The sequence below is a fragment of the Pseudophryne corroboree genome, chromosome 10 (assembly GCF_028390025.1).
Source record: "Pseudophryne corroboree isolate aPseCor3 chromosome 10, aPseCor3.hap2, whole genome shotgun sequence".
Taxonomy (NCBI): domain Eukaryota; kingdom Metazoa; phylum Chordata; class Amphibia; order Anura; family Myobatrachidae; genus Pseudophryne; species Pseudophryne corroboree.
In genome coordinates, this window is record NC_086453.1 from 326,705,450 (window position 1) to 326,732,316 (window position 26,867).

Sequence of the window (26,867 nt, forward strand, 5' to 3'; positions counted from 1 at the left end):
GGATAGTGTCCACTAGTGTCGTATTGATATGGATGTAGTGTACACTAGTGTCATAGTGTGATATGGGGATAGTGCACACTAGTGTCGTAGTGCGATTTGGATGTAGTGTACACTAGTGTCATAGTGTGATATGGGGATAGTGTCCACTAGTGTCGTAGTGTGATATGGATGTAGTGTACACTAGTGTCGTAGTGTGATATGGATGTAGTGTACACTAGTGTCATAGTGTGATATGGATGTAGAGTACACTAGTGTCATAGTGAGATATGGATGTAGTGTACACTAGTGTCATAGTGTGATATGTGGATAGTGCACACTAGTGTCATAGTGTGATATGGGGGATAGTGCACACTAGTGTCATAGTGAGATATGGATGTAGTGTACACTAGTGTCATAGTGTGATATGTGGATAGTGCACACTAGTGTCATAGTGTGATATGGGGGATAGTGCACACTAGTGTCGTAGTGTGATATGGATGTAGTGTACACTAGTGTCATAGTGTGATATGGGGATAGTGCACACTAGTGTCATAGTGTGATATGGATGTAGAGTACACTAGTGTCATAGTGAGATATGGATGTAGTGTACACTAGTGTCATAGTGAGATATGGATGTAGAGTACACTAGTGTCATAGAGTGATATGTGGATAGTGCACACTAGTGTCATAGTGTGATATGGGAAAAGTGCACACCAGTGTCATACTGATATAGGGATAGTGCACACTAGTGTCATAGTGTGATATGGGGATAGTGTCCACTAGTGTCGTGGTGTGATATGGATGCAGTGCACACTAGTGTCATAGTGTGATATTGGAATAGTGCACACTAGTGTCATAGTGTGATATGGGGATAGTGCACACTAGTGTGATATGGGTATAGTGCACACTAGTGTCAGTGTAATACAGGAATAGTGCACACTAGTGTCATAGTGTGATATGGGGATAGTGCACACTAGTGTCATAGTGTGATATGGGTATAGTGCACACTAGTGTCAGTGTAATACAGGAATAGTGCACACTAGTGTCATAGTGTGATATGGGGATAGTGCACACTAGTGTCATAGTGTGATATGGGGATAGTGCACACTAGTGTCATAGTGTGATATGGGTATAGTGCACACTAGTGTCATAGTGTGATATGGAAATAGTGCACACTAGTGTCATAGTGTGATATAGGGATAGTGCACACTAGTGTCAGTGTGATATAGGGATAGTGCACACTAGTGTCATAGTGTGATATGGGAATAGTGCACACTAGTGTCATAGTGTGATATGGGAATAGTGCACACTAGTGTCAGTGTGATATAGGGATAGTGCACACTAGTGTCATAGTGTGATATGGGAATAGTGTCCACTAGTGTCGTAGTGTGATATGGATGTAGTGCACACTAGTGTCATAGTGTGATATTGATGTAGTGTACACTAGTGTCAGTGTGATATGGGGATAGTGTCCACTAGTGTTGTAGTGTGATATGGATGTAGTGTACACTAGTGTCATAGTGTGATATGTGGATAGTGCACACTAGTGTCATAGTGTGATATGGGGGATAGTGCACACTACTGTCATAGTGTTATATGGAAGTTGTGTACACTAGTGTCAGTGTGATATGGGAAAAGTGCACACTAGTGTCATAGTGTGATATGGGAAAAGTGCACACTAGTGTCATAGTGTGATATGGGAAAAGTGCACACTAGTGTCATAGTGTGATATGGGGATAGTGTCCACTAGTGTCGTTGTGTGATATGGATGTAGTACACACTAGTGTCATAGTGTGATATTGGAATAGTGCACACTAGTGTCATAGTGTGATATGGGGATAGTGCACACTAGTGTCATAGTGTGATATGGGTATAGTGCACACTAGTGTCAGTGTAATACAGGAATAGTGCACACTAGTGTCATAGTGTGATTTGGATGCACTGTACACTAGTGTCATAGTGTAATACGGGAATAGTGCACACTAGTGTCATAGTGATATGGGGATAGTGCACACTAGTGTCATAGTGTGATATGGGAATAGTGTCCACTAGTGTCGTAGTGTGATATGGATGCACTGTACACTAGTGTCATAGTGTAATACGGGAATAGTGCACACTAGTGTCATAGTGATATGGGGATAGTGCACACTAGTGTCATAGTGTGATATGGGAATAGTGTCCACTAGTGTCGTAGTGTGATATGGATGTAGTGCACACTAGTGTCATAGTGTGATATGGGGATAGTGTCCACTAGTGTCGTAGTGTGATATGGATGTAGTGCACACTAGTGTCATAGTGATATGGATATAGTGTACACTAGTGTCATAGTGTGATATGGGGATAGTGTCCACTAGTGTCGTAGTGTGATATGGATGTAGTGCACACTAGTGTCATAGTGATATGGATATAGTGTACACAAGTGTCATAGTGTGATATGAGGATAGTGCACAAACATTTATTTTTTGCTCAACTAAGGAGAAGATACTAATATCACAGGGAAAATAGGAATTTACTTACCGATAATTCTATTTCTCGTAGTCCGTAGTGGATGCTGGGGACTCCGTCAGGACCATGGGGAATAGCGGCTCTGCAGGAGACAGGGCACAAAAGTAAAAGCTTTAGGATCAGGTGGTGTGCACTGGCTCCTCCCCCTATGACCCTCCTCCAAGCCTCAGTTAGGATACTGTGCCCGGACGAGCGTACACAATAAGGAAGGATTTTGAATCCCGGGTAAGACTCATACCAGCCACACCAATCACACTGTACAACCTGTGATCTGAACCCAGTTAACAGCATGATAACAGCGGAGCCTCTGAAAAGATGGCTCACAACAATAATAACCCGATTTTTGTAACAATAACTATGTACAAGTATTGCAGACAATCCGCACTTGGGATGGGCGCCCAGCATCCACTACGGACTACGAGAAATAGAATTATCGGTAAGTAAATTCCTATTTTCTCTGACGTCCTAAGTGGATGCTGGGGACTCCGTCAGGACCATGGGGATTATACCAAAGCTCCCAAACGGGCGGGAGAGTGCGGATGACTCTGCAGCACCGAATGAGAGAACTCCAGGTCCTCCTCAGCCAGGGTATCAAATTTGTAGAATTTTTCAACGTGTATGCCCCTGACCAAGTAGCAGCTCGGCAAAGTTGTAAAGCCGAGACCCCTCGGGCAGCCGCCCAAGATGAGCCCACCTTCCTTGTGGAATGGGCATTTACATATTTTGGCTGTGGCAGGCCTGCCACAGAATGTGCAAGCTGAATTGTACTACACATCCAACTAGGAATCGTCTGCTTAGAAGCAAGAGCACCCAGTTTGTTGGGTGCATACAGGATAACAGCAAGTCAGTTTTCCTGACTCCAGCCGTCCTGGAAACCTATATTTTCAGGGCCCTGACAACATCTAGCAACCTGGAGTCCTCCAAGTCCCTAGTAGCCGCAGGTACCACAATAAGCTGGTTCAGGTGAAACGCTGACACCACCTTAGGGAGAAACTGGGGACGAGTCCGCAGCTCTGCCCTGTCCGAATGGACAATCAGATATGGGCTTTTGTGAGACAAAGCCGCCAATTCTGACACTCGCCTGGCCAAGGCCAGGGCCAACAGCATGGTCACTTTCCATGTGAGATATTTCAAATCCACATATTTGAGCGGTTTAAACCAATGTGATTTGAGGAATCCCAGAACTACGTTGAGATCCCACAGTGCCACTGGAGGCACAAAAGGGGGTTGTATATGCAGTACTCCCTTGACAAACTTCTGGACTTCAGGAACTGAAGCCAATTCTTTTTGGAAGAAAATCGACAGGGCCGAAATTTGAACCTTAATGGACCCCAATTTGAGGCCCATAGACACTCCTGTTTGTAGGAAATGCAGGAATCGACCGAGTTGAAATTCCTCCGTGGGGGCCTTCCTGGCCTCACACCATGCAACATATCTTCGCCACATGTGGTGATAATGTTGTGCGGTCACCTCCTTCCTGGCTTTGACCAGGGTAGGAATGACCTCTTCCGGAATGCCTTTTTCCCTTAGGATCCGGCGTTCCACCGCCATGCCGTCAAACGCAGCCGCGGTAAGTCTTGGAAACAGACATGGTACTTGCTGAAGCAAGTCCCTTCTTAGCGGCAGAGGCCATGAGTCCTCTGTGAGCATTTCTTGAAGTTCTGGGTACCAAGTCCTTCTTGGCCAATCCGGAGCCACGAGTATAGTTCTTACTCCTCTACGTCTTATAATTCTCAGTACCTTGGGTATGAGAAGCAGAGGAGGGAACACATACACCGACTGGTACACCCACGGTGTTACCAGAACGTCCACAGCTATTGCCTGAGGGTCTCTTGACCTGGCGCAATACCTGTCCAGTTTTTTGTTCAGGCGGGACGCCATCATGTCCACCTTTGGTCTTTCCCAACGGTTCACAATCATGTGGAAGACTTCCCGATGAAGTCCCCACTTTCCCGGGTGGAGGTCGTGCCTGCTGAGGAAGTTTGCTTCCCAGTTGTCCACTCCCGGAATGAACACTGCTGACAGTGCTATCACATGATTTTCCGCCCAGCGAAGAATCCTTGCAGTTTCTGCCATTGCCCTCCTGCTTCTTGTGCCGCCCTGTCTGTTTACGTGGGCGACTGCCGTGATGTTGTCCCACTGGATCAATACCGGCTGACCTTGAAGCAGAGGTCTTGCTAAGCTTAGAGCATTGTAAATTGTCCTTAGCTCCAGTATATTTATGTGGAGAGAAGTCTCCAGACTTGATCACACTCCTTGGAAATTTTTTCCCTGTGTGACTGCTCCCCAGCCTCTCAGGCTGGCATCCGTGGTTACCAGGACCCAGTCCTGAATGCCGAATCTGCGGCCCTTTAGTAGATGAGCACTCTGCAGCCACCGCAGAAGAAACACCCTTGTCCTTGGAGACAGGGTTATCCGCTGATGCATCTGAAGATGCGATCCGGACCATTTTTCCAGCAGATCCCACTGAAAAGTTCTTGCGTGAAATCTGCCGAATGGAATCGCTTCGTAAGAAGCCACCATTTTTCCCAGGACCCTTGTGCAATGATGTACTGACACTTTTCCTGGTTTTAGGAGGTTCCTGACTAGCTCGGATAACTCCCTGGCTTTCTTCTCCGGGAGAAACACCCTTTTCTGGACTGTGTCCAGAATCATCCCTAGGAACAGTAGACGTGTCGTCGGAAACAGCTGCGATTTTGGAATATTTAGAATCCACCCGTGCTGTCGTAGAACTACTTGAGATAGTGCTACTCCGACCTCCAACTGTTCTCTGGACCTTGCCCTTATCAGGCGATCGTCCATTTTCTTTGAAGAAGAATCATCATTTCGGCCATTACCTTGGTAAAGACCCGGGGTGCCGTGGACAATCCAAACGGCAGCGTCTGAAACTGATAGTGACAGTTCTGTACCACGAACCTGAGGTACCCTTGGTGAGAAGGGCAAATTGGGACATGGAGGTAAGCACCCCTGATGTCCAGGGACACCATATAGTCCCCTTCTTCCTGGTTCGCTATCACTGCTCTGAGTGACTCCATCTTGATTTGAACCTTTGTATGTAAGTGTTCAAATATTTCAGATTTAGAATAGGTCTCACCGAGCTATCTGGCTTCAGTACCACAATATAGTGTGGAATAATACCCCTTTCCTTGTTGTAGGAGGGGTACTTTGATTATCACCTGCTGGGAATACAGCTTGTGAATTGTTTCCAATACTGCCTCCCTGTCGGAGGGAGACGTTGGTAAAGCAAACTTCAGGAACCTGCGAGGGAGAGACGTCTCGAATTTCCAATCTCTACCCCTGGGATACTACTTGTAGGATCCAGGGGTCCACTTGCGAGTGAGCCCACTGCGTGCTGAAACTCTTGAGACGACCCCGCACCGCACCTGTTTGTACGGCCCCAGCGTCATGCTGAGGACTTGGCAGAAGCGGTGGAGGGCTTCTGTTCCTGGGAATGGGCTGCCTGCTGCAGTCTTCTTCCCTTTCCTCTATCCCTGGGCAGATATGACTGGCCTTCAGATATGGACATCGCACTTACTCTTGATGCCAGAGTGCAAATATCCCTCTGTGCATCTCGCATATATAGAAATGCATCCTTTAAATGCTCTATAGTCAATAAAATACTGTCCCTGTCAAGGGTATCAATATTTTCAGTCAGGGAATCCGACCAAGCCACCCCAGCGCTGCCCATCCAGGCTGAGGTGATCGCTGGTCGCAGTATAACACCAGTATGTGTGTATATACTGTTTAGGATATTTTCCAGCCTCCTATCAGTTGGCTCTTTGAGGGCGGCCGTATCTGGAGACGGTAACGCCACTTGTTTTGATAAGCGTGTGAGCGCCTTATCCACCCTAAGGGATGTTTCCCAACGCGCCATAACTTCTGGCGGGAAAGGGTATACCGCCAATAATTTTCTATCGGGGGAAACCCACGCATCATCACACACTTCATTTAATTTATCTGATTCAGGAAAAACTACAGGTAGTTTTTTCACACCCCACATAATACCCTTTTTTGTGGTACTTGTAGTATCAGAAATATGTAACACCTCCTTCATTGCCCTTAACATGTAACGTGTGGCCCTAAAGGAAAATACGTTTGTTTCTTCACCGTCGACACTGGAGTCAGTGTCCCTGTCTGTGTCTGTGTCGACCGACTGAGGTAAATGGGCGTTTTAAAGCCCCTGACTGTGTTTGAGACGCCTGGACAGGTACTAATTTGTTTGCCGGCCGTCTCATGTCGTCAACCGACCTTGCAGCGTGTTGACATTATCACGTAATTCCCTAAATACGCCATCCATTCCGGTGTCGACTCCCTAGAGAGTGACATCACCATTACAGGCAATTGCTCCGCCTCCTCACCAACATCGTCCTCATACATGTCGACACACACGTACCGACACCCAGCACACACACAGGGAATGCTCTGATAGAGGACAGGACCCCACTAGCCCTTTGGGGAGACAGAGGGAGAGTTTGCCAGCACACACCAAAACGCTATAATTATACAGGGACAACCTTTATATAAGTGTTTTCCCCTTATAGCATCTTAATATATAATCATATCGCCAAATAAGTGCCCCCCCTCTCTGTTTTAACCCTGTTTCTGTAGTGCAGTGCAGGGGAGAGCCTGGGAGCCTTCCCACCAGCAGTTCTGTGAGGGAAAATGGCGCTGTGTGCTGAGGAGAATAGGCCCCGCCCCCTTTTCGGCGGGCTTCTTCTCCCGTTTTTCTGACAACCTGGCAGGGGTTAAATACATCCATATAGCCCCAGAGGCTATATGTGATGTATTTTTAGCCAGTATAGGTATTTTCATTGCTGCCCAGGGCGCCCCCCCCAGCGCCCTGCACCCTCAGTGACCGTTGGTGTGAAGTGTGCTGAGAGCAATGGCGCACAGCTGCAGTGCTGTGCGCTACCTCATGAAGACTGAGAAGTCTTCAGCCGCCGATTTCTGGACCTCTTCACTTTTCAGCATCTGCAAGGGGGTCGGCGGCGCGGCTCCGGTGACCCATCCAGGCTGTACCTGTGATCGTCCCTCTGGAGCTAGTGTCCAGTAGCCTAAGAAGCCAATCCATCCTGCACGCAGGTGAGTTCACTTCTTCTCCCCTAAGTCCCTCGTTGCAGTGATCCTGTTGCCAGCAGGACTCACTGAAAATAAAAAACCTAATAACTTTTTCTAAGCAGCTCTTTAGGAGAGCCACCTAGATTGCACCCTTCTCGGCCGGGCACAAAAATCTAACTGAGGCTTGGAGGAGGGTCATAGGGGGAGGAGCCAGTGCACACCACCTGATCCTAAAGCTTTTACTTTTGTGCCCTGTCTCCTGCGGAGCCGCTATTCCCCATGGTCCTGACGGAGTCCCCAGCATCCACTTAGGACGTCAGAGAAATGGGTATATTGCTTAGTGTTATCCACATGTGAGCTGTTACAGTTGTTCCACATCATTATCCTGTAATATTGTGGACCTCTGCTCCTTACCAGACGGAATGATTCTTCCTCGACATCTTCCAGAACAGTATCTTCAGAATAGTCAATTATCCGATCATACATATGCATATTGTATTCCTCCCAGGTAACTATTCCATCATCATCTATGTCAACTTCTGCAAACTGCTCCTTGGTGTCTTCTAAGACGTAATGCTTGAAGGAACTCTGGATCCACAGACTGAGCTCCTCTTAGGCCACAGGGAAGAAGGAATACACCAATGAGATACAGGGCATCCGTACGTATACAAGTTACACAAAGGTAATTGCTTACTAAGCAGAACTGTTGAGTATATGTATAGCTATAATAGTTATTGCCCACATACACTCAGGAGTGCAGGGCAGTTATAAAGACCATGGGACATATTTATCACAATCCACATTTTTAATGCGGATCGTTACATACAAAACACCTGAAATCACAACGTTAACTCAAGTTTAACATCAGCCTCTTGCCGGGAAAAGGGCTCTGATAAGGAGTGGAAGCTGAATAATAGGTTACACTATCAGTCTGCTTTGTGGTTCGGGTCCTCGGCACATATTGCGTAGCTTTCCCACAAAGTCATTGGGGGGGGGGGGGGGGGGGGGGGCGCAACAGAGAGGGATCTGGAAGATCCTATGCATATGAAACCCCAACACAGTAGCCCATAGGCTATTAATGGCTAATGTAATTTTCAGACGGCGTTAGTAACAGGAAGCAAGCGCTGGAATGTGACGCATACCGAAGCTTTGTAAATATGACAGTTTGGCAATGGGGGCTACATTGCAGATGGAAATTGAGGGGCCGTGGCAGATATCGTCTCTCTGTGTTAAATCTGCAGGATCCTTAATATTTATGGTTGTTTTTGGAGGATATTCCGCAAATAGTGTTTAATAAATATGCCCCATATCTGATGTATCAAACGCATTCTAAATAACACAAGTATACACTTTTCCAGAAATCAGATGTGTCAGACAATGGATTTAAGAACTTTTGGTAAATAAAGGGTTTCCCCTTGTCTCTAACATGGGGGCTCACTAGGGTTTTTTTTGCAGCCCTGTATTTGCATAGTCGACGCCCGTAGGGGAGTGTATTTTCGCTTTGCAAGTGTGCAAACGCATGTGTAGCAGAACCAGAAATGACGTGAGGAACCCTCCCTGTAAACGCATGGACACGCCTGTGTTTTTCCAACCACTCCCAGAAAACAGTCAGTTGCCACCCACAAACGCCTTCTTCCTGTCAATCTCCTTGCAAACGCCCGTGCGAATGGATCCTTCGCACAAACCCATCGCTGAGCGGTGATCCGCTTTGTACACGTGCAACGCGCATTGCGGTGCATACGCAGTTTAGACCCGATTGCCCGCTGTACGAAAACGCAGCCTAGCGATCAGGTCTGAATTAGCCCCACGGTCCTTTAATACTTCTCTAGGTGAGTTTAATAGGCAGCCTGTTCTAGTAGAAACTTTCCTTCGGGTGCGTGAAGTTAATGATGCATTAAATATTTTTAAAAAATGTCCACGGTAAATTAAGTGAAAAACATTTTTTAGAATGAAAGCGTTTTGCTGCATTTCAGTATTATGCTTAGTTCAACTAACTGTGCAACTAGCATAGGTGGTCATTCCGAGTTGTTCGCTTGCTAGCAGTTTTTAGCAGCCGTGCAAACGCTTTGCCGCCTCCCACTGGGAGTGTATCTTAGCTTAGCAGAAGTGCAAACGAAAGGATCGCAGAGCGACGGCCAAGTTTTTTTGTGCAGTTTTAGAGTAGCTTAATACCTACTCAGCGCTTGCGATCACTTCAGACTGTTCAGTTCCTGTTTTGACATCACAGACACGCCCAGCCATGCCTGCGTTTTTACTGGCACACCTGCATTTTTTCTAACACTCCCTGAAAACGGTCAGTTGACAACCAGAAACGCCCACTTCCTGTCAATCACTCTGCGGCCAGCAGTGCGACTGAAAAGCTTTGCTAGACCTTTTGTTAAATGACATCTGTCGTTGTACTAGTACGTCGTGCGTGCGCATTGCGCCGCATACGCAGAAGTGCCGTTATTTTGCCTCATCGCTGCACAGCGGACGAATGCAGCTAGCGATCAACTCGGAATGACCACCACTAATATCAGAACACTGCTTGCTCAAATGTAATGAGAAATAGCACACAATGATGGTCAGGTGCAAAGATGGTTTGCTAAACCGTGGGGAGGGCACCCAAACCGGGACAACCCCTTTAAGGTTATAAATGCTGTATACAGAAATACATTTAACCTTACCTTCAGTGAGATATCCATCTGCATCTAGATCAATTTTTTTAATGATAGATTTCAGCCTTTTCTGCTGTTCTTCTGGACTTAGCTCCGCAAACTCTTCTACTTCTTCCTTAAATACAGACAATCAGAGACTGATTGATACTCCCTGTAAACCAGAGTCACATAAGCCTAAGCTACCTGGATAACATTCTAAAAAAAGATATAATGGGGGAGGGGCATCAAGCCACTAAAGAGTGTACAAATGGACAAGGTGTCACAAGACAACCAATAAGCTTTAGCTAGCATTTATCCAGGAGCGGTTCTTGGTGCGGGCAAGCAGTCACCCCGCAGGTACCGCCGCCTACCCGCACCCCAATTGCAGCGGACGCCGTGGGCTGTGTGGGCGTCCGCTGCAGCCGGCTCCAGGGACAGACACTAGAGGTCATTATTGACCTCTAGTGTCTGTGTGGCGCTGCTATGGGAGAGACGTCATGACGTCTCTCCCATAGAGAGGAGCCGCGGGAGGCCAGAGACGGAGCATCAGCAGCGGCGGTCGGGAATCAGGAGCGGGGCAGTGGTAAGTATTCAGTATACAGGGGGCACAGCAGCAGTGGGCACAACTACAGGGGACACAACTACTGGGGGCAAAGCAACAGGGGGCACAACTACTGGGGCCAAAGCAACAGAGGGCACAACTACTGGGGGCAAAGCAACAGGGGGCACAACTACTGGGGCAAATCTACTGGGGACAAAGCAACAGGGTGCACAACTACTGGGGGCAAAGTAACAAGCAACGGGGCACAACTAATGGGGGCACAGCTACAGGGAGCAAATCTACTGGGGGCAAAGCAACAGGGGTCACAACTGGGTGGTCTTCAGTATGCCGGCGGTCGGGCTCCCGGCGACCAGCATACCGGCGCCGGGAGCCCGACAGCCGGCATACCGACACTTATTCTCCCTCGTTGGGGTCCACGACCCCCCTGGAGCGAGAATAAAATAGTGTGGCGCGCGTAGCGCGCCACCGTGCCCGTAGCGTGGCGAGCGCAGCGAGCCCGCAAGGGGCTCATTTGCGCTCACCACACTGTCGGTAAGCCGGCGGTCGGGCTCCCGGCGCCGGTATGCTGGTCACTGGGAGCCCGACCGCCAGCATATCGTAGTGAACCCGTCACAACTACTGGGGGCAAAGCACAGGGGGCACAACTATTGGGGCAAATCTACTGGGGGCAAAGCAACAGCGGACACAGCAACAGAGGGCACAACTACTGGGGGCAAAGCAACGAGCGACGGGGCACAACTAATGGGGGCACAGCTACAGGGGACAAATCTACTGGGGGGCACAACTACTTGGGGCAAATCTGGGGGCATAACTGTGGCCACGCCCCTCCCCTATGAAGCCACGCCCATGTTATTTGCAGCACGCCTCCGGCACGCACTAACTGTTTTGCCATGGGGGGGGAGGGCGCGCCAGTGGAAAGTTTCGCACTGGGCGCCACAAGGTGCAGAACCAGCCCTGTATTTATCAAATACATTCTGTAAAATGATACATTGAAACCGGTTGCTATAGGCAACTTCTCCAATCTTTAGAAGACATGGTGCATCTTCCCCAATGTAACAAGCCCATCACATGTAACAAGAATTACTCCCTGTACCTCTCCTCCCAGGAACATCTTCTTGTCATAGTCACTATTGTGTTCCCCGTTCTCGTAGTGGTCATCTGCTGGGAGGTTGGAGGATCTATGCAGGTGTGACGTACTGAGGGTCAGACACACAGACAGGAAAACCACTAATGTATGCATCTTCACTCTTGATGGAATCACTGGAAGAACAACAAACAATGTCATTACAATGAGGGTCAATATTGTGCACTGAGGAGTAACCTTACAAGACTACAGAAGACATTGCGGCCTCATCGTGCCTGGAAGCATACAGTGGCTAGCTGCACACATGGGAATAGTCCATCTTATGGGCGAGTGGCGAGCGTGTCGGGAAAGAGGTTGCGTACACAGATGCTTATTCACCCAAATAGGAAGGCCATGCGCGGACAGAGAAACTGCATCTGTCACGGGGCACATTCAAATTTACATGGTGCGTGTAAAAAAGCACCAATCGTTGTTTCAGCGTCCGGCAGTGGGCGTCTCAGTCCTACGCAGTAATACACCAGGGTAGAGCTTTGTAGCAGCATTTGCAAATGGGCAACTACCAACAGATGCAGACATGGAGACAGCCCCCATAAGTGTATTGCCTTCACAGGGTATCGGTTGTAATCGTCTCAGCGGATTTATGAGCATGTCTGATAATGATCTATGGTTACGTCGCTATCACCATCAGTGTTATTCTGTTACTTATTTACCTCCACTCACATTCACGCACACAACGGCCATTCTACGCAATACGAATACTAGGAGTACAGATAAGGCGTACGTCTACCTACTGACATATATGAGGCTGAGTCATACAAACAGTGGCTGTAGCTCCGGGCAGCCGTGGAATGATTTACTGCCTCATGCTAATACTGGAATCCATAGGTCTAATGCTGGTTGGTGCATCAACACCTGGAAGCCGTGACGCTGACTGATTTCACACCGGCCTCTGCAACTGTCATTATCAGCACATACTGGGTGCAAGAGATCCGACAGACGCAGCATTCTGTACGCACGACTCAGAATCACATGGACATTTAGACACCGCCCACAAGATAGACCAGTTCTGTGCAACTGCCCGGTCACTGCCACAAAATGCCCTTTATTACAGAAAGACAGATCCAGCCAAGTTCCATCCACCTCAGAATAGGACGGACATACGCACATGGGGGGGTCATTCCGAGTTGATCGCTCGCCAGCAGTTTTTAGCAGCCATGCAAACGCATTGCCATCCCGGGACTCAGCCACAAGTAGCAGTAATAACCAGAAAACGGATGCAGAAACTACCAGACTGTCCCGTACCACACCGGGGACACGTGGCCACTTACCAGCCGGGGGAGATGAATCAGTCACGGCAAGAAGGGGTGAGACTCTGTGTGGGGTGACCAGTGCAGTGACCAGGAGGAGGGGCTGGGGCTGCAGATGATGCGGGTGAGGTGGCAGATACTGCCTTATGCATACTGAGTGCCGATGGAGGGGCGGGGTCCTATGCTTGCCCCACCCCTACCCCACAGACCATGCCCAGACCCCTCCGGCCAGCTGCTGGCAGCTACTGGTGTCCTCTAAACCCAGACTGGGCACTGGGCAAGAACTGCGCGGGGACTGGTGAGCTTACATGTGCCAGTACTGGTGTATATAGTGCAACATCATTATAGCCTGCCCATTACAGATACACAGCATTTCTCTGGGAGGGTCCACAGGTTATCCACAGGATAACAATGGGATATGATGGGGCGACAGCGGATTGGCACCAAACGATCAAAAGCTTTCAGGCCTTACAGGATGCAACGGGCCCGTCCATATATCCCCGCCCACTGGCTTAGGCAAATCAGTTTTTTGTTTGGTGCGGCAGGAGCCGGACAATGGTCAGAGGGCTGCTGTTCCTTTTACCAGCCCTAAAGCTTTCTTATGTTATTTTTTAGTATTACTAATTTTCTGAGTGATCTTTTCTAAACAGCGTCTTATACGCTTAGAAAGAGTCGCTCCAACAACCCTCCGCCGGGCCGCGACAATGCTTACCCACGAGTACAGTGCTGTTTCGGCGGGCATCTGTGTCGGATATACTAGCAGGTCCAGCAGACGTTACCAGGCTGTGGCCGGAGCATGGAGAGAAAGTAAGGCATCGATTCCGCTTTTAGTAGATGGGATACGGACACAGCCGCACTGTATTGGGAGGAGACTACCAAACAGTAGCTGGCCTTAGGGATCTTATGCACCAGGAATAGTATGAGGCCGCAATCCCTAGGGTTGATGTCAGCAGGGGGAGTTAGACGCTATAAAAGGCTAACGATACACCCTCAGCATGACAGAGCCCCAGCTCCCAGCAGGACTTCCACAAACCCGGCTTCTCCTGTGTGAGTAGCGACCTTCCCCCCTATAATCCTGCCCTGGTGTCTGTCATTTTGACAGCCTTTTAACTAGTTTCCTAATAAAGAACTAGATACTTGCCAACTCTCTCTGAACCGGTGTGGTATGGAGGGTCGACCTCACTTAGGTCGACCACTATTGGTGGACAGTAACTAAGTCGACAGGGATTCTAGGTCGACAGGTCAACAGGAGCTTCTTTTTTTTTGTGTCGTTTTCTCTGTATAGTGACCAGGAACCCCAGTTAGTGAACCGTGTTGACTCGCCATGCTGCGGGCAAGTATGAAAAAAATTGAAAAAAGAAAAAAATAAGATTTTAAACCTACCGGTAAATCTTTTTCTCGTAGTCCGTAGAGGATGCTGGGGACTCCGTAAGGACCATGGGGATAGACGGGCTCTGCAGGAGACATGGGCACTTTAAGAAAGAACTTAAGGTATGGGTGTGCACTGGCTCCTCCCTCTATGCCCCTCCTCCAGACCTCAGTTAGAGAAACTGTGCCCAGAGGAGACGGACAGTACGAGGAAAGGATTTTTGTTAATCCAAGGGCAAGATTCATACCAGCCACACCATTCACACCGTATAACTTGTGATATACTAACCAGTTAACAGTATGAAAACAACACAACATCAGTCCGAGACCGATGAACTATAACATAACCCTTATGTAAGCAATAACTATATACAAGTCTTGCAGAAGTAGTCCGCACTTGGGACGGGCGCCCAGCATCCACTACGGACTACGAGAAATAGATTTACCGGTAGGTTTAAAATCGTATGTTCTCTTACGTCCTAGAGGATGCTGGGGACTCCGTAAGGACCATGGGGATTATACCAAAGCTCCCAAACGGGCGGGAAAGTGCGGATGACTCTGCAGCACCGATTGAGCAAACAGGAGGTCCTCCTCAGCCAGGGTATCAAACTTATAGAACTTAACAAAGGTGTTTGAACCCGACCAAGTAGCAGATCGGCACAGCTGTAATGCCGAGACCCCACGGGCAGCCGCCCAAGAAGAGCCCACCTTCCTAGTGGAATGGGCCTTAACCGATTTTGGTAACGGCAATCCAGCCGTAGAATAAGCCTGCTGAAACGTGTTAGAGATCCAGCGAGCAATAGTCTGCTTCGAAGCAGGAGCGCCAACCTTGTTGGCTGCATACAGGACAAAGTGCTTCTGTTTTTCTGATCCTGGCTGTTCTGGCCACAGAAATTTTCAAAGCCCTGACTACATCAAGGGACTCGGAATCCTCCAAGTCTCGCGTAGCCACAGGCACCACAATAGGTTGGTTCATATGAAAAGATGACACCACCTTAGGCAAGAATTGAGGACGGGTCCGCAATTACGCTCTAATCATATGGAAAACCAGATAGGGGCTTTTAAGAGACAAAGCCGCCAATTCCGATACTCGCCTAGCCGAAGCCAAGGCTAACAACATGACCACCTTTCAAGTGAGATATTTTAACTCCACCGTTTTAAGTGGTTCAAACCAGTGCGGCTTAAGGAAACTCAACACCACGTTAAGGTCCCAAGGCGCCACCAGAGGTACAAAAGGAGGCTGAATATGCAGCACTCCCTTCACAAAAGTCTGTACTTCTGGGAGAGAAGCTAATTCCTTCTGAAAGAAAATGGTTAAGGCCAAAATCTGAACCTTAATGAAGCCTAATTTTAGGCCCAATTTCATTCCAGTTTGTAGGAAGTGAAAGAAATGGCCCAGATGGAATTCTTCCGTAGGAGCATTCCTGGCCTCACACCAAGAAACATACTTTCGCCATATACGGTGATAATGTTTAGTTGTCACGTCCTTCCTAGCCTTTATTAGAGTAGGAATGACCTCATCCGGAATGCCCTTTTCCGCTAGGATCCGGCGTTCAACCGCCATGCCGTCAAACGCAGCCGCGGTAAGTCTTGGAACAGACAGGGCCCCTGTTGCAACAGGTCCTGTCTTAGAGGAAGAGGCCACAGATCTTCTGTGAGCATTTCCTGCAGATCCGGATACCAGGCCCTTCGCGGCCAATCTGGAACAATGAGAATTGTCTGTACTCCTCTCATTCTTATTACTCTCAACACCTTTGGGATGAGAGGAAGAGGAGGAAACACATAGACCGACTGGAACACCCACGGTGTCACTAGGGCGTCCACTGCCACCACCTGAGGGTCTCTTGACCTGGCGCAATACCTCTGTAGCTTTTTGTTGAGGCGGGGCGCCATCATGTCTATCTGTGGCAGTCCCCACTGACTTGCAATCTGTGCGAAGACTTCCTGATGAAGTCCCCACTCTCCTGGATGTAGATCCTATCTGCTGCGGAAGTCTGCTTCCCAGTTGTCCACTCCCGGAATGAATCCTGCTGACAGTGCGTTTACATGATTTTTCGCCCAGCGAAGAATCCTGGTGGCTTTCATTGCCACTCTGCTCCCTGTGCCGCCTTGGCGGTTTACATGAGCTACTGCGGTGATGTTGTCTGACTGGATCAGAACCGGTAGGTCGTGAAGCAAAGTCTCCGCTTGACGAAGGGCGTTGTATATGGCCCTCAGTTCCAGGAAGTTGATGTAGAGACAAGTCTCTTGACTTGACCAAATACTTTGGTAGTTTGTTTCTTTCCTGTGCGACTGCTTACCCACCTCGGAGGCTCGCATCCGTGGTCACCAGAACCCAGTCCTGGATGCCGAATCTGCGATCCTCCAGAAGGTGAGCACTCTGCAGCCACCACAGGAGAGACACCCTGGCCCTGGGGGACAGGGTGATCAACTGATGAATCTGTAGATGTGACCCGGACCACTAGTCCAGTAGGTCCCATTGGAAGGTCCTCGTATGGAACCTGACGAAGGAATGGTCTCGTACGATGCCACCATCTTACCCAGGACTCGAGTGTCGTGATGCACAGACACCTGTCAATAGGTCCCTGACCAAAGTCATGAGTTCCTGGGCCTTTTCTATCGGAAGATAAACCCTATTCTGGACCGTATCCAGAATTATGCCTAAGAAGGTCAAACGAGTCGCAGGAATCAACTGTGACTTCGGGATACTGAGAATCCAGCCGTGTTGCTGTAACACCTTCAGTGAAGGTGACACGCTGTTCAACAACTGCTCTCATGATCTCGCTTTTATGAGGAGATCGTCCAAGTACGGGATAGTTCTGAAATTGGGAATGACAATCCTGTACTGCAACCCTCAGGTACGCCTAATGAGGTGGATATATGGGAACATGAAGGTATGCATGCTTTATGTCCAGGGATACCATAAAATCCCCCCCTTTCGAGGCTGGCGATGACCGCTCTGAGCGATTGCATCTCGAACTTGAACCTTTTCAAGTATAGGTTCAAGGATTTTAAATGTAAAATGGGTCTGACCGAACCGTCCGGTTTCAGGACTACAAACAGGGTTGATTAATACCCCTTTCCATGTTGAAGTAGGGGAACTTTGACCACCACCTGTTGAAGATACAATTTGTGAATTGCATTTAACACTATCTCCCTTTCTGGGGGAGAAGTTAGGGCCGATTTGAAAAACCGGCGAGGAGACACCCCTTCGAATTCCTGTAACCCTGGGAAAAAATTTCTATTGCTCCGGGATCCACCTGTGAGTGAACCCAGATGTGGTTGACAATTTGAAGACGTGCCCCCCCAGGGGCGGGCTCCCTCAGCTGGGCTCCCGCATCATGCTGTGGATGTTGTAGAGGCCGGGGAGGACTTCTGTTCCGGGAACCAGCTGTGGTTGGCAGCTTGTTTCCCCTGCCCTTACCTTTGGCAAGAAAAGACGATCCTTGTACTCTCTTGTTTCTATTTAACCGAAAGGACCGCATTAGATAATGTGGCGCTTTCTTAGGCTGTGAGGGAATATATGGCAAAAAAATTTTATTCAGTTGCAGTGGTTGTGGAGACCAGGTCCGAGAGACCTTCCCCAAACAATTCCTCACCCTTGTAAGGTAAAACCTCCATATGCCTTTTTGAGTCGGCATCACCTGTCCATTGCCGGGTCCATAGGACTCGTCTAGCAGAAATCGACATAGCGTTGATTCTAGAACCCAGTAGGCTAATGTCTCTTTGAGCATTTCTCATATATAAGACAGCATCTTTAATATGACCGAGGGTCAATAAAATGGTATCCTTATCCAGGGTATCAATCTCCGTCGACAAGGTACCTATCCACGCTGCTACAGCGCTACAAACCCAAGCTGACACTATCACCGGTCCGAGTAAGGTACTAGAATTGTGTAAATGGACTTCAAGGTAGCCTGCTGTTTGCGATAAGCAGGATCCTTGTAGGTAGCCATATCTTGGGATGGCAGCGCTACCTTTTTGGATAAGCGTGCGCTTTTTTCCCTCTTGGGGAAGATTCTCACCGTCTCCTGTCCTTAGTCGGGAAAGGATACGCTCTAAGAATCCATTTTGGGAATCTGCAGTTTCTTGTTGTCTGGAGATTCCCAAGCCTTTTCAATAACTCGTTCATGAGATGGGGGAAAGGTTACCTCAGGTTTCTTTACCCTATACATGTGTACCCTCGTGTCATGGACAGGGGGTTTGATATGCAAATCATCTTATTACAATAATCATATATTGAATACTTTTAGCCAATTCTGGCTGTAACTTTGCATCATCGTAGTAGACACTGGAGTCAGAATCCGTGTCGGTATCAGTGTCTACTATTTGGGATAGTGGGCGCTTTTGAGACCCTGAAGGTCCCTGTGACATAGGGGAAAGGCAGGGTTTGACTCCCTGTACATTCCCTAGATTCAGTGCAATAAATTCACATTAGCACTTAAACATTCCACATATCCAACCAGTCAGGTGTCGGTGTTGCCGACGGAGACACCACAGTCATTTACTCCACCTCCTCCCTATGAGAGCCTTCTACCTCAGACATGCAGACACACGCGTACCGACACACCACACACTCAGGGAATCCTCTTATCTGAAGACAGTTCCCCCACAAGGCCCTTTGGAGAGACAGAGAGAGAGTATGCCAGCACACACCCAGCGCTAATGACCCAGGAAAAAACACACAATATGTTTACTCAGATAGCGCTGTAATCTTTATTTTTCGCCAAATTATGTGCCCCCCCCCCCCCTTCTTTAAAACCCTCTTTCACTGTGGATAAGCAGGGGAGAGTCCGGGGAGCTTCCTCTCAGCGCAGTGCTGTGGAGAAAATGGCGCTGGTGAGTGCTGAGGAAGAAGCTCCGCCCCCTCAGCGGCGGGCTTCTGTCCCGCTCAAATAATGAAAAAACTGGCGGGGGCTCTTTATATATACAGTGCCTAGCTGTATATATGTCTTTTTGCCAGTAAAAGAGGTTAATATGCTGCCCAGGGTGCCCCCCCAGCGCCCTGCACCCTTACAGTGACTGCTGTGTGTGGGAGCAATGGCGCACAGCTTTACTGCTGTGCGTTACCTCAGTGAAGATCTGAAGTCTTCTGCCGCCTCTGAAGTCTTCTTTCTTCTCATACTCACCTGGCTTCTATCTTCCGGCTCTGCGAGGAGGACGGCGGCGCGGCTCCGGGACGAACTTCAGGGTGAGACCTGTGTTCCGACTCCCTCTGGAGCTAATGGTGTCCAGTAGCCTAAGAAACAGAGCCTAACATTAAAGTAGGTCTGTTTCTCTCCCCTCAGTCCCTCGCTGCAGGGAGTCTGTTGCCAGCAGAGCTCCCTGAAAATAAAAAACCTAACAAATATACTTTCTTTTCAAGAAACTCAGGAGAGCTCCCTGTAATGCACCCAGTCTCCTCTGGGCACAGTAGTAAACTGAGGTCTGGAGGAGGGGCATAGAGGAGGAGCCAGTGCACACCCATACCTAAAGTTCTTTCTTAAAGTGCCCATGTCGCCTGCGGAGCCCGTCTATCCCCATGGTCCTTACGGAGTCCCCAGCATCCTCTAGGACGTAAGAGAAAAATTTAATTCATGTCGACCTTTTGACCTGTCGACCCAGTTACTGTCGACCAATAGTGGTCAACCTATACATTGTCAACCTAAGGGTGGTCGACTTAAGAGACCGGATACCTTCTGAACGCAGGGAGGCACTGAAATTGTAGCAATCTCCCTGACTGCATCTCACCCCATTATGTAGCGGTTACGTTACTTGGACACAAAAAAAGAAATCAGTGATATAAACATTCAAATGGGGTCATTTCCCTGCATTGGCTACATGCATTCTCCAATGTTTGATGGCCACTTGAAAGTAAACTATAATAGGATTTTAATACCTACCGGTAAATCCTTTTCTCCTAGTCCGTAGAGGATGCTGGGGACTCCAAAAGGACCATGGGGGCATAGACGGGACCCGCAGGAGACATGGGACATAGGACTTTGAATGGATGTGAACTGGCTCCTCCCTCTATGCCCCTCCTCCAGACCTCAGTTATAGGAACTGTGCCCAGGGAGACGGACATTTAGAGGAAAAGGATTTTTGTTACACTAAGGGTGAGATACATACCAGCTCACACCACAAACACACCGTACAACTGGATTAGCAGGAATACCAGATAACAGTATGAACAAAAAACAGCAACAAGCTGAACATAACCGATGCACAACCTACGTGTAACCGAAAACAACAACTAACAATACAACTGCAAGTAACAGTCCGCACTGGGATGGGCGCCCAGCATCCTCTACGGACTAGGAGAAAAGGATTTACCGGTAGGTATTAAAGTCCTATTTTCTCTTAGGTCCTAGAGCAGGCCTGGCCAACCTGTGGCTCTCCAGCTGTTGTAAAACTACAAGTCCCATCATGCTTTGCCACAGTTTTTCTATTAGGGAATGCTAAAACTCTGGCAGGGCATGCTGGGATGTGTAGTTTCACAACATCTGGAGAGCCACAGGTTGGCCAGGCCTGTCCTAGAGGATGCTGGGGACTCCAAAAGGACCATGGGGTCTATACCAAAGCTCCAGACCGGGCGGGAGAGTGCGGACGACTCTGCAGCACCGAATGAGCAAACATGAGTTCCTCATCAGCCAGGGTAACAAACTTGTAGAAATTAGCAAAAGTGTTTGAACCCGACCACGTAGCTGCTCGGCAAAGTTGAAGTGCCGAGACCCCACGGGCAGCCGCCCAAGATGAGCCTACCTTCCTGGCAACGGCAATCCAGCCGTAGAATGAGCGTGCTGAATCGTATTACAAATCCAGCATGCAATAGTCTGCTTGGAAGCAGGATTTCCAATCTTGTTGGAAGCATACAGGACAAACAGAGCCACCGTTTTCCTAACAAGAGCCGTTCTGGCGACATATAAATTTCAAAGCTCTTACGACATCGAGAGATTTTGGCACCATCACGGCATCCGTAGCCACAGGCACCACAATAGGTTGATTTATGTGAAACGAAGAAACCACCTTCGGCAGAAATTGTTGACGAGTCCTCAATTCCGCTCTATCCACATGGAAAATCAAATATGGGCTCTTGTGAGACAAAGCCGCCAATTCCGACACCCGTCTGGCGGACGCCAAGGCCAAAAGCATGACCACCTTCCAAGTGAGAAATTTCAACTCAACCTTTCGCAAAGGTTCAAACCAGTGAGACATAAGAAATTGTAACACCACGTCAAGATCCCACGGTGCCACGGGTGGCACAAACGGAGAATGGATATGCAGCACTCCCTTCACGAAAGTCTGAACTTCAGGAAGGGCGGCCAATTCTTTTTGAAAAAAATAAGATTTTACTTACCGATAAATCTATTTCTCGTAGTCCGTAGTGGATGCTGGGACTCCGTAAGGACCATGGGGAATAGCGGCTCCGCAGGAGACAGGGCACAAAATAAAAGCTTAAGGATCAGGTGGTGTGCACTGGCTCCTCCCCCTATGACCCTCCTCCAAGCCTCAGTTAGGATACTGTGCCCGGACGAGTGTACATAATAAGGAAGGATATTGAATCCCGGGTAAGACTCATACCAGCCACACCAATCACACCGTACAACTTGTGATCTGAACCCAGTTAACAGTATGATAAACGCAAAGGAGCCTCTGAAAAGATGGCTCACAACAATAATAACCCGAATTTTTGTAACAATAACTATATACAAGTATTGCAGACAATCCGCACTAGGGATGGGCGCCCAGCATCCACTACGGACTACGAGAAATAGATTTATCGGTAAGTAAAATCTTATTTTCTCTGACGTCCTAGTGGATGCTGGGACTCCGTAAGGACCATGGGGATTATACCAAAGCTCCCAAACGGGCGGGAGAGTGCGGATGACTCTGCAGCACCGAATGAGAGAACTCCAGGTCCTCCTCAGCCAGGGTATCAAATTTGTAGAATTTAGCAAACGTGTTTGCCCCTGACCAAGTAGCTGCTCGGCAAAGTTGTAAAGCCGAGACCCCTCGGGCAGCCGCCCAAGATGAGCCCACTTTCCTTGTGGAATGGGCTTTTACTGATTTTGGCTGTGGCAATCCTGCCACAGAATGTGCAAGCTGAATTGTACTACAAATCCAATGAGCAATCGTCTGCTTAGAAGCAGGAGCACCCAGCTTGTTGGGTGCATACAGGATAAACAGCGAGTCAGATTTTCTGGCTCCAGCCGTCCTGGAAACATATATTTTCAAGGCCCTGACAACGTCAAGCAACTTAGAGTCCTCTAAGTCCCTGGTAGCCGCAGGTACCACAATAGGTTGGTTCATGTGAAATGCAGAAACCACCTTAGGTAGAAATTGAGGACGAGTCCTCAATTCCGCCCTGTCAGAATGAAAAATTAAGTAAGGGCTTTTATATGATAAAGCCGCCAATTCTGACACACGCCTGGCTGAAGCCAAGGCTAACAGCATCGACACCTTCCATGTGAGATATTTTAAGTCCACAGTGGAAAGTGGTTCAAACCAATGTGACTTTAGAAAACTCAACACCACATTGAGATCCCAAGGTGCCACTGGAGGCACAAAAGGAGGCTGTATGTGCAGCACCCCTTTTACAAATGTCTGAACTTCAGGTACTGAAGCCAGTTCTTTCTGGAAGAAAATCGACAGGGCCGAAATTTGAACCTTAATGGACCCTAATTTTAGGCCCATAGACAGTCCTGTTTGCAGGAAATGAAGGAAACGACCCAGTTGAAATTCCTCTGTAGGGGCCTTCTTGGCCTCACACCACGCAACATATTTACGCCAAATGCGGTAATAATGTTTTGCGGTTACGTCCTTCCTGGCTTTGACCAGAGTAGGGATGACTTCTTCTGGAATGCCTTTTTCCCTCAGGATCCGGCGTTCAACCGCCATGCCGTCAAACGCAGCCGCGGTAAGTCTTGGAACAGACAAGGCCCCTGCAGTAGCAGGTCCTTTCTTAGAGGTAGAGGCCACGGTTCGTCCGTGAGCATCTCTTGAAGTTCCGGGTACCAAGTCCTTCTTGGCCAATCCGGAACCACGAGTATAGTTCTTACTCCTCTCCTTCTTATGATTCTCAGTACTTTTGGTATGAGAGGCAGAGGAGGGAACACATACACTGACTGGTACACCCACGGCGTTACCAGAGCGTCCACTGCTATTGCCTGAGGGTCCCTTGACCTGGCGCAATATCTGTCCAGTTTTTTGTTTAGACGTGACGCCATCATGTCCACCTTTGGTTTTTCCCAACGGTTTACAATCAGGTGGAAGACTTCTGGGTGAAGTCCCCACTCTCCCGGGTGAAGGTCGTGTCTGCTGAGGAAGTCTGCTTCCCAGTTGTCCACTCCCGGAATGAACACTGCTGACAGTGCTATCACATGATTTTCCGCCCAGCGAAGAATCCTTGCAGCTTCTGCCATTGCCCTCCTGCTTCTCGTGCCGCCCTGTCTGTTTACGTGGGCGACTGACGTGATGTTGTCCGATTGGATCAACACCGCCTGACCCTGAAGCAGAGGTTTTGCTTGACTTAGGGCATTGTAAATGGCCCTTAGTTCCAGAATGTTTATATGAAGAGATGTTTCCATGCTTGACCACAAGCCCTGGAAATTCCTTCCCTGTGTGACTGCTCCCCAGCCTCTCAGGCTGGCATCCGTGGTTACCAGGATCCAATCCTGAATGCCAAATCTGCGGCCCTCTAGTAGATGAGCACTCTGCAGCCACCACAGGAGAGACACCCTTGTCCTTGGCGACAGGGTTATCCGCTGATGCATCTGCAGATGCGATCCGGACCATTTGTCCAGTAGATCCCACTGAAACGTTCTTGCATGGAATCTTCCGAATGGAATCGCTTCGTAAGAAGCCACCATTTTTCCCAGGACCCTCGTGCACTGATGCACTGAGACCTGGCCTGGTTTTAGGAGGTTCCTGACTAGCTCGGATAACTCCCTGGCCTTCTCCTCCGGGAGAAACACCTTCTTCTGGACTGTGTCCAGAATCATTCCTAGGAACAGTAGACGTGTCGTTGGAATCAGCTGCGATTTTGGAATATTTAGAATCCACCCGTGCTGACGTAACACTACCTGAGATAGTGCTACTCCGACTTCTAACTGTTCCCTGGATCTTGCCCTTATCAGGAGATCGTCCAAGTAAGGGATAATTAAAATGCCTTTTCTTCGTAGAAGAATCATCATTTCGGCCATTACCTTGGTAAAGACCCGAGGTGCCGTGGACAATCCAAACGGCAGCGTCTGAAACTGATAATGACAGTTTTGTACTACAAACCTGAGGTACCCTTGGTGAGAAGGGTATATTGGGACGTGGAGATAAGCATCTTTGATGTCCAGAGACACCATATAGTCCCCTTCTTCCAGGTTCGCTATCACTGCTCTGAGTGACTCCATCTTGAATTTGAACCTTTTTATGTAAGTGTTCAAGGATTTCAGATTTAAAATTGGTCTCACCGAGCCGTCCGGCTTCGGTACCACAAACAGCGTGGAATAATACCCCTTTCCTTGTTGCAGGAGGGGTACCTTGATTATCACCTGCTGGGAATACAGCTTGTGAATGGCTTCCAAAACTGCCTCCCTGTCGGAGGGAGACTTTGGTAAAGCAGACTTCAGGAACCGACGAGGGGGAAAAACGCCTCGAATTCCAGTTTGTACCCCTGCGATACTACCTGTAGAATCCAGGGATCCACTTGCGAGTGAGCCCACTGCGCGTTGAAATTTTTGAGACGGGCCCCCACCATATCTGAGTCTGCTTGTAAAGCCCCAGCGTCATGCTGAAGACTTGGCAGAAGCAGGGGAGGGCTTCTGCTCCTGGGAAGCGGCTGCATGGTGCAGTCTTTTTCCTCTTCCTCTGCCCCGGGGCAGAAAGGAGTGGCCTTTTGCTCACTTGTACTTATGGGAACGAAAGGACTGAGTTTGAAAAGACGGTGTCTTTTTCTGCTGATGTGAAGTGACCTGGGGTAAAAAGGTGGATTTTCCAGCCGTTGCCGTGGCCACCAGGTCCGATAGACCAGCCCCAAATAACTCCTCCCCTTTATACGGCAATACTTCCATGTGCCGTTTGGAATCCGCATCCCCTGACCACTGTCGCGTCCATAACGCTCTTCTGGCAGAGATGGACATAGCACTTACTCTTGATGCCAGGGTGCAAATATCCCTCTGTGCATCACGCATATATAGTAATGCATCCTTTAAATGTTCTATAGTTAACAAAATATTGTCCCTATCCAGGGTATCAATATTCTCAGTCAGGGAATCCGACCATGCGACTCCAGCACTGCACATCCAGGCTGAGGCGATTGCTGGTCGCAGTATAACACCAGTATGTGTGTATATACTTTTTAGGATATTTTCCAGCCTTCTATCAGCTGGTTCTTTGAGGGTGGCCGTATCAGGAGACGGTAACGCTACTTGTTTAGATAAACGTGTGAGCGCCTTATCTACCCTAGGGGGTGTTTCCCAACGCGCCCTAACCTCTGGCGGGAAGGGATATAATGCTAATAATTTTTTAGAAATTAGCTGTTTTTTATCGGGGGAAACCCACGCTTTATCACACACCTCATTTATTTCCTCTGACTCAGGAAAAACTATTGGTAGTTTTTTCACACCCCACATAATACCCTTCTTTGTGGTACTTGTAGTGTCAGAAAGGTTCAATGCCTCTTTCATTGCCGTGATCATGTAACGTGTGGCCCTACTGGACATTACGTTTGTCTCGTCACCGTCGACACTAGACTCAGTATCTGTGTCAGGGTCTGTGTCGACCCACTGAGGTAACGGGCGTTTTAGCGCCCCTGACGGTGTCTGAGACGCCTGGACAGGCACTAATTGATTTGCCGGCTGTCTCATGTAGTCAACAGTTTTTTGCAAATTGCTGACATTATCACTTAATTGTTTAAATACAATCATCCAGTCAGGTGTCGACTCCCTAGGGGGTGACATCACCAACACAGGCAACTGCTCCGCCTCCACATCATTTTCCTCCTCATACATGTCGACACACACGTACCGACACACAGCACACACACCGGGAATGCTCTGATAGAGGACAGGACCCCACTTAGCCCTTTTGAGAGACAGAGGGAGAGTCTGCCAGCACACACCCAGCGCTATATATATATATACAGGGATAACCTTATATAAGTGTTATTCCCTTATAGCTGCTGTTATTATCGTTATTTGCTGCCAAAAATGCCCCCCCTTCTCTTTTTTACCCTGATTCTGAAGCAGGACTGCAGGGGAGAGTCAGGGAGCCGTCCTTCCAGCGGAGCTGTGAGGGAAAATGGCGCTTGTGTGCTGAGGAGATAGGCTCCGCCCCTTCACGACGTCCTTATCTCCCGCTTTTTTGTGTAAAAATGGCAGGGGTTAAAATACATCCAT

General features: G+C 48.6%; 1 protein-coding gene across 4 annotated transcripts in view; it reads right to left on the reverse strand.

The window, feature by feature from the left end:
* The window catches only part of RCN2 (reticulocalbin 2), an 82,703-nt gene that overhangs the window by 13,389 nt on the left and 42,447 nt on the right, over positions 1–26,867 (reverse strand). For 3 of the 4 annotated variants that reach the window (XM_063943559.1, XM_063943561.1, XM_063943560.1), the window contains exons 2-4: positions 11,834–12,000; positions 10,209–10,314; positions 7,957–8,153 (exon numbers count right to left, since the gene is read on the reverse strand). In XM_063943559.1, coding sequence (XP_063799629.1) covers positions 7,957–8,153; positions 10,209–10,314; positions 11,834–12,000 — 470 coding nt within the window. Of the gene's footprint in view, positions 1–7,956; positions 8,154–10,208; positions 10,315–11,833; positions 12,001–13,152; positions 13,227–26,867 lie in introns of those variants that run through there. The other variant, XM_063943562.1, reaches the window with a different exon arrangement.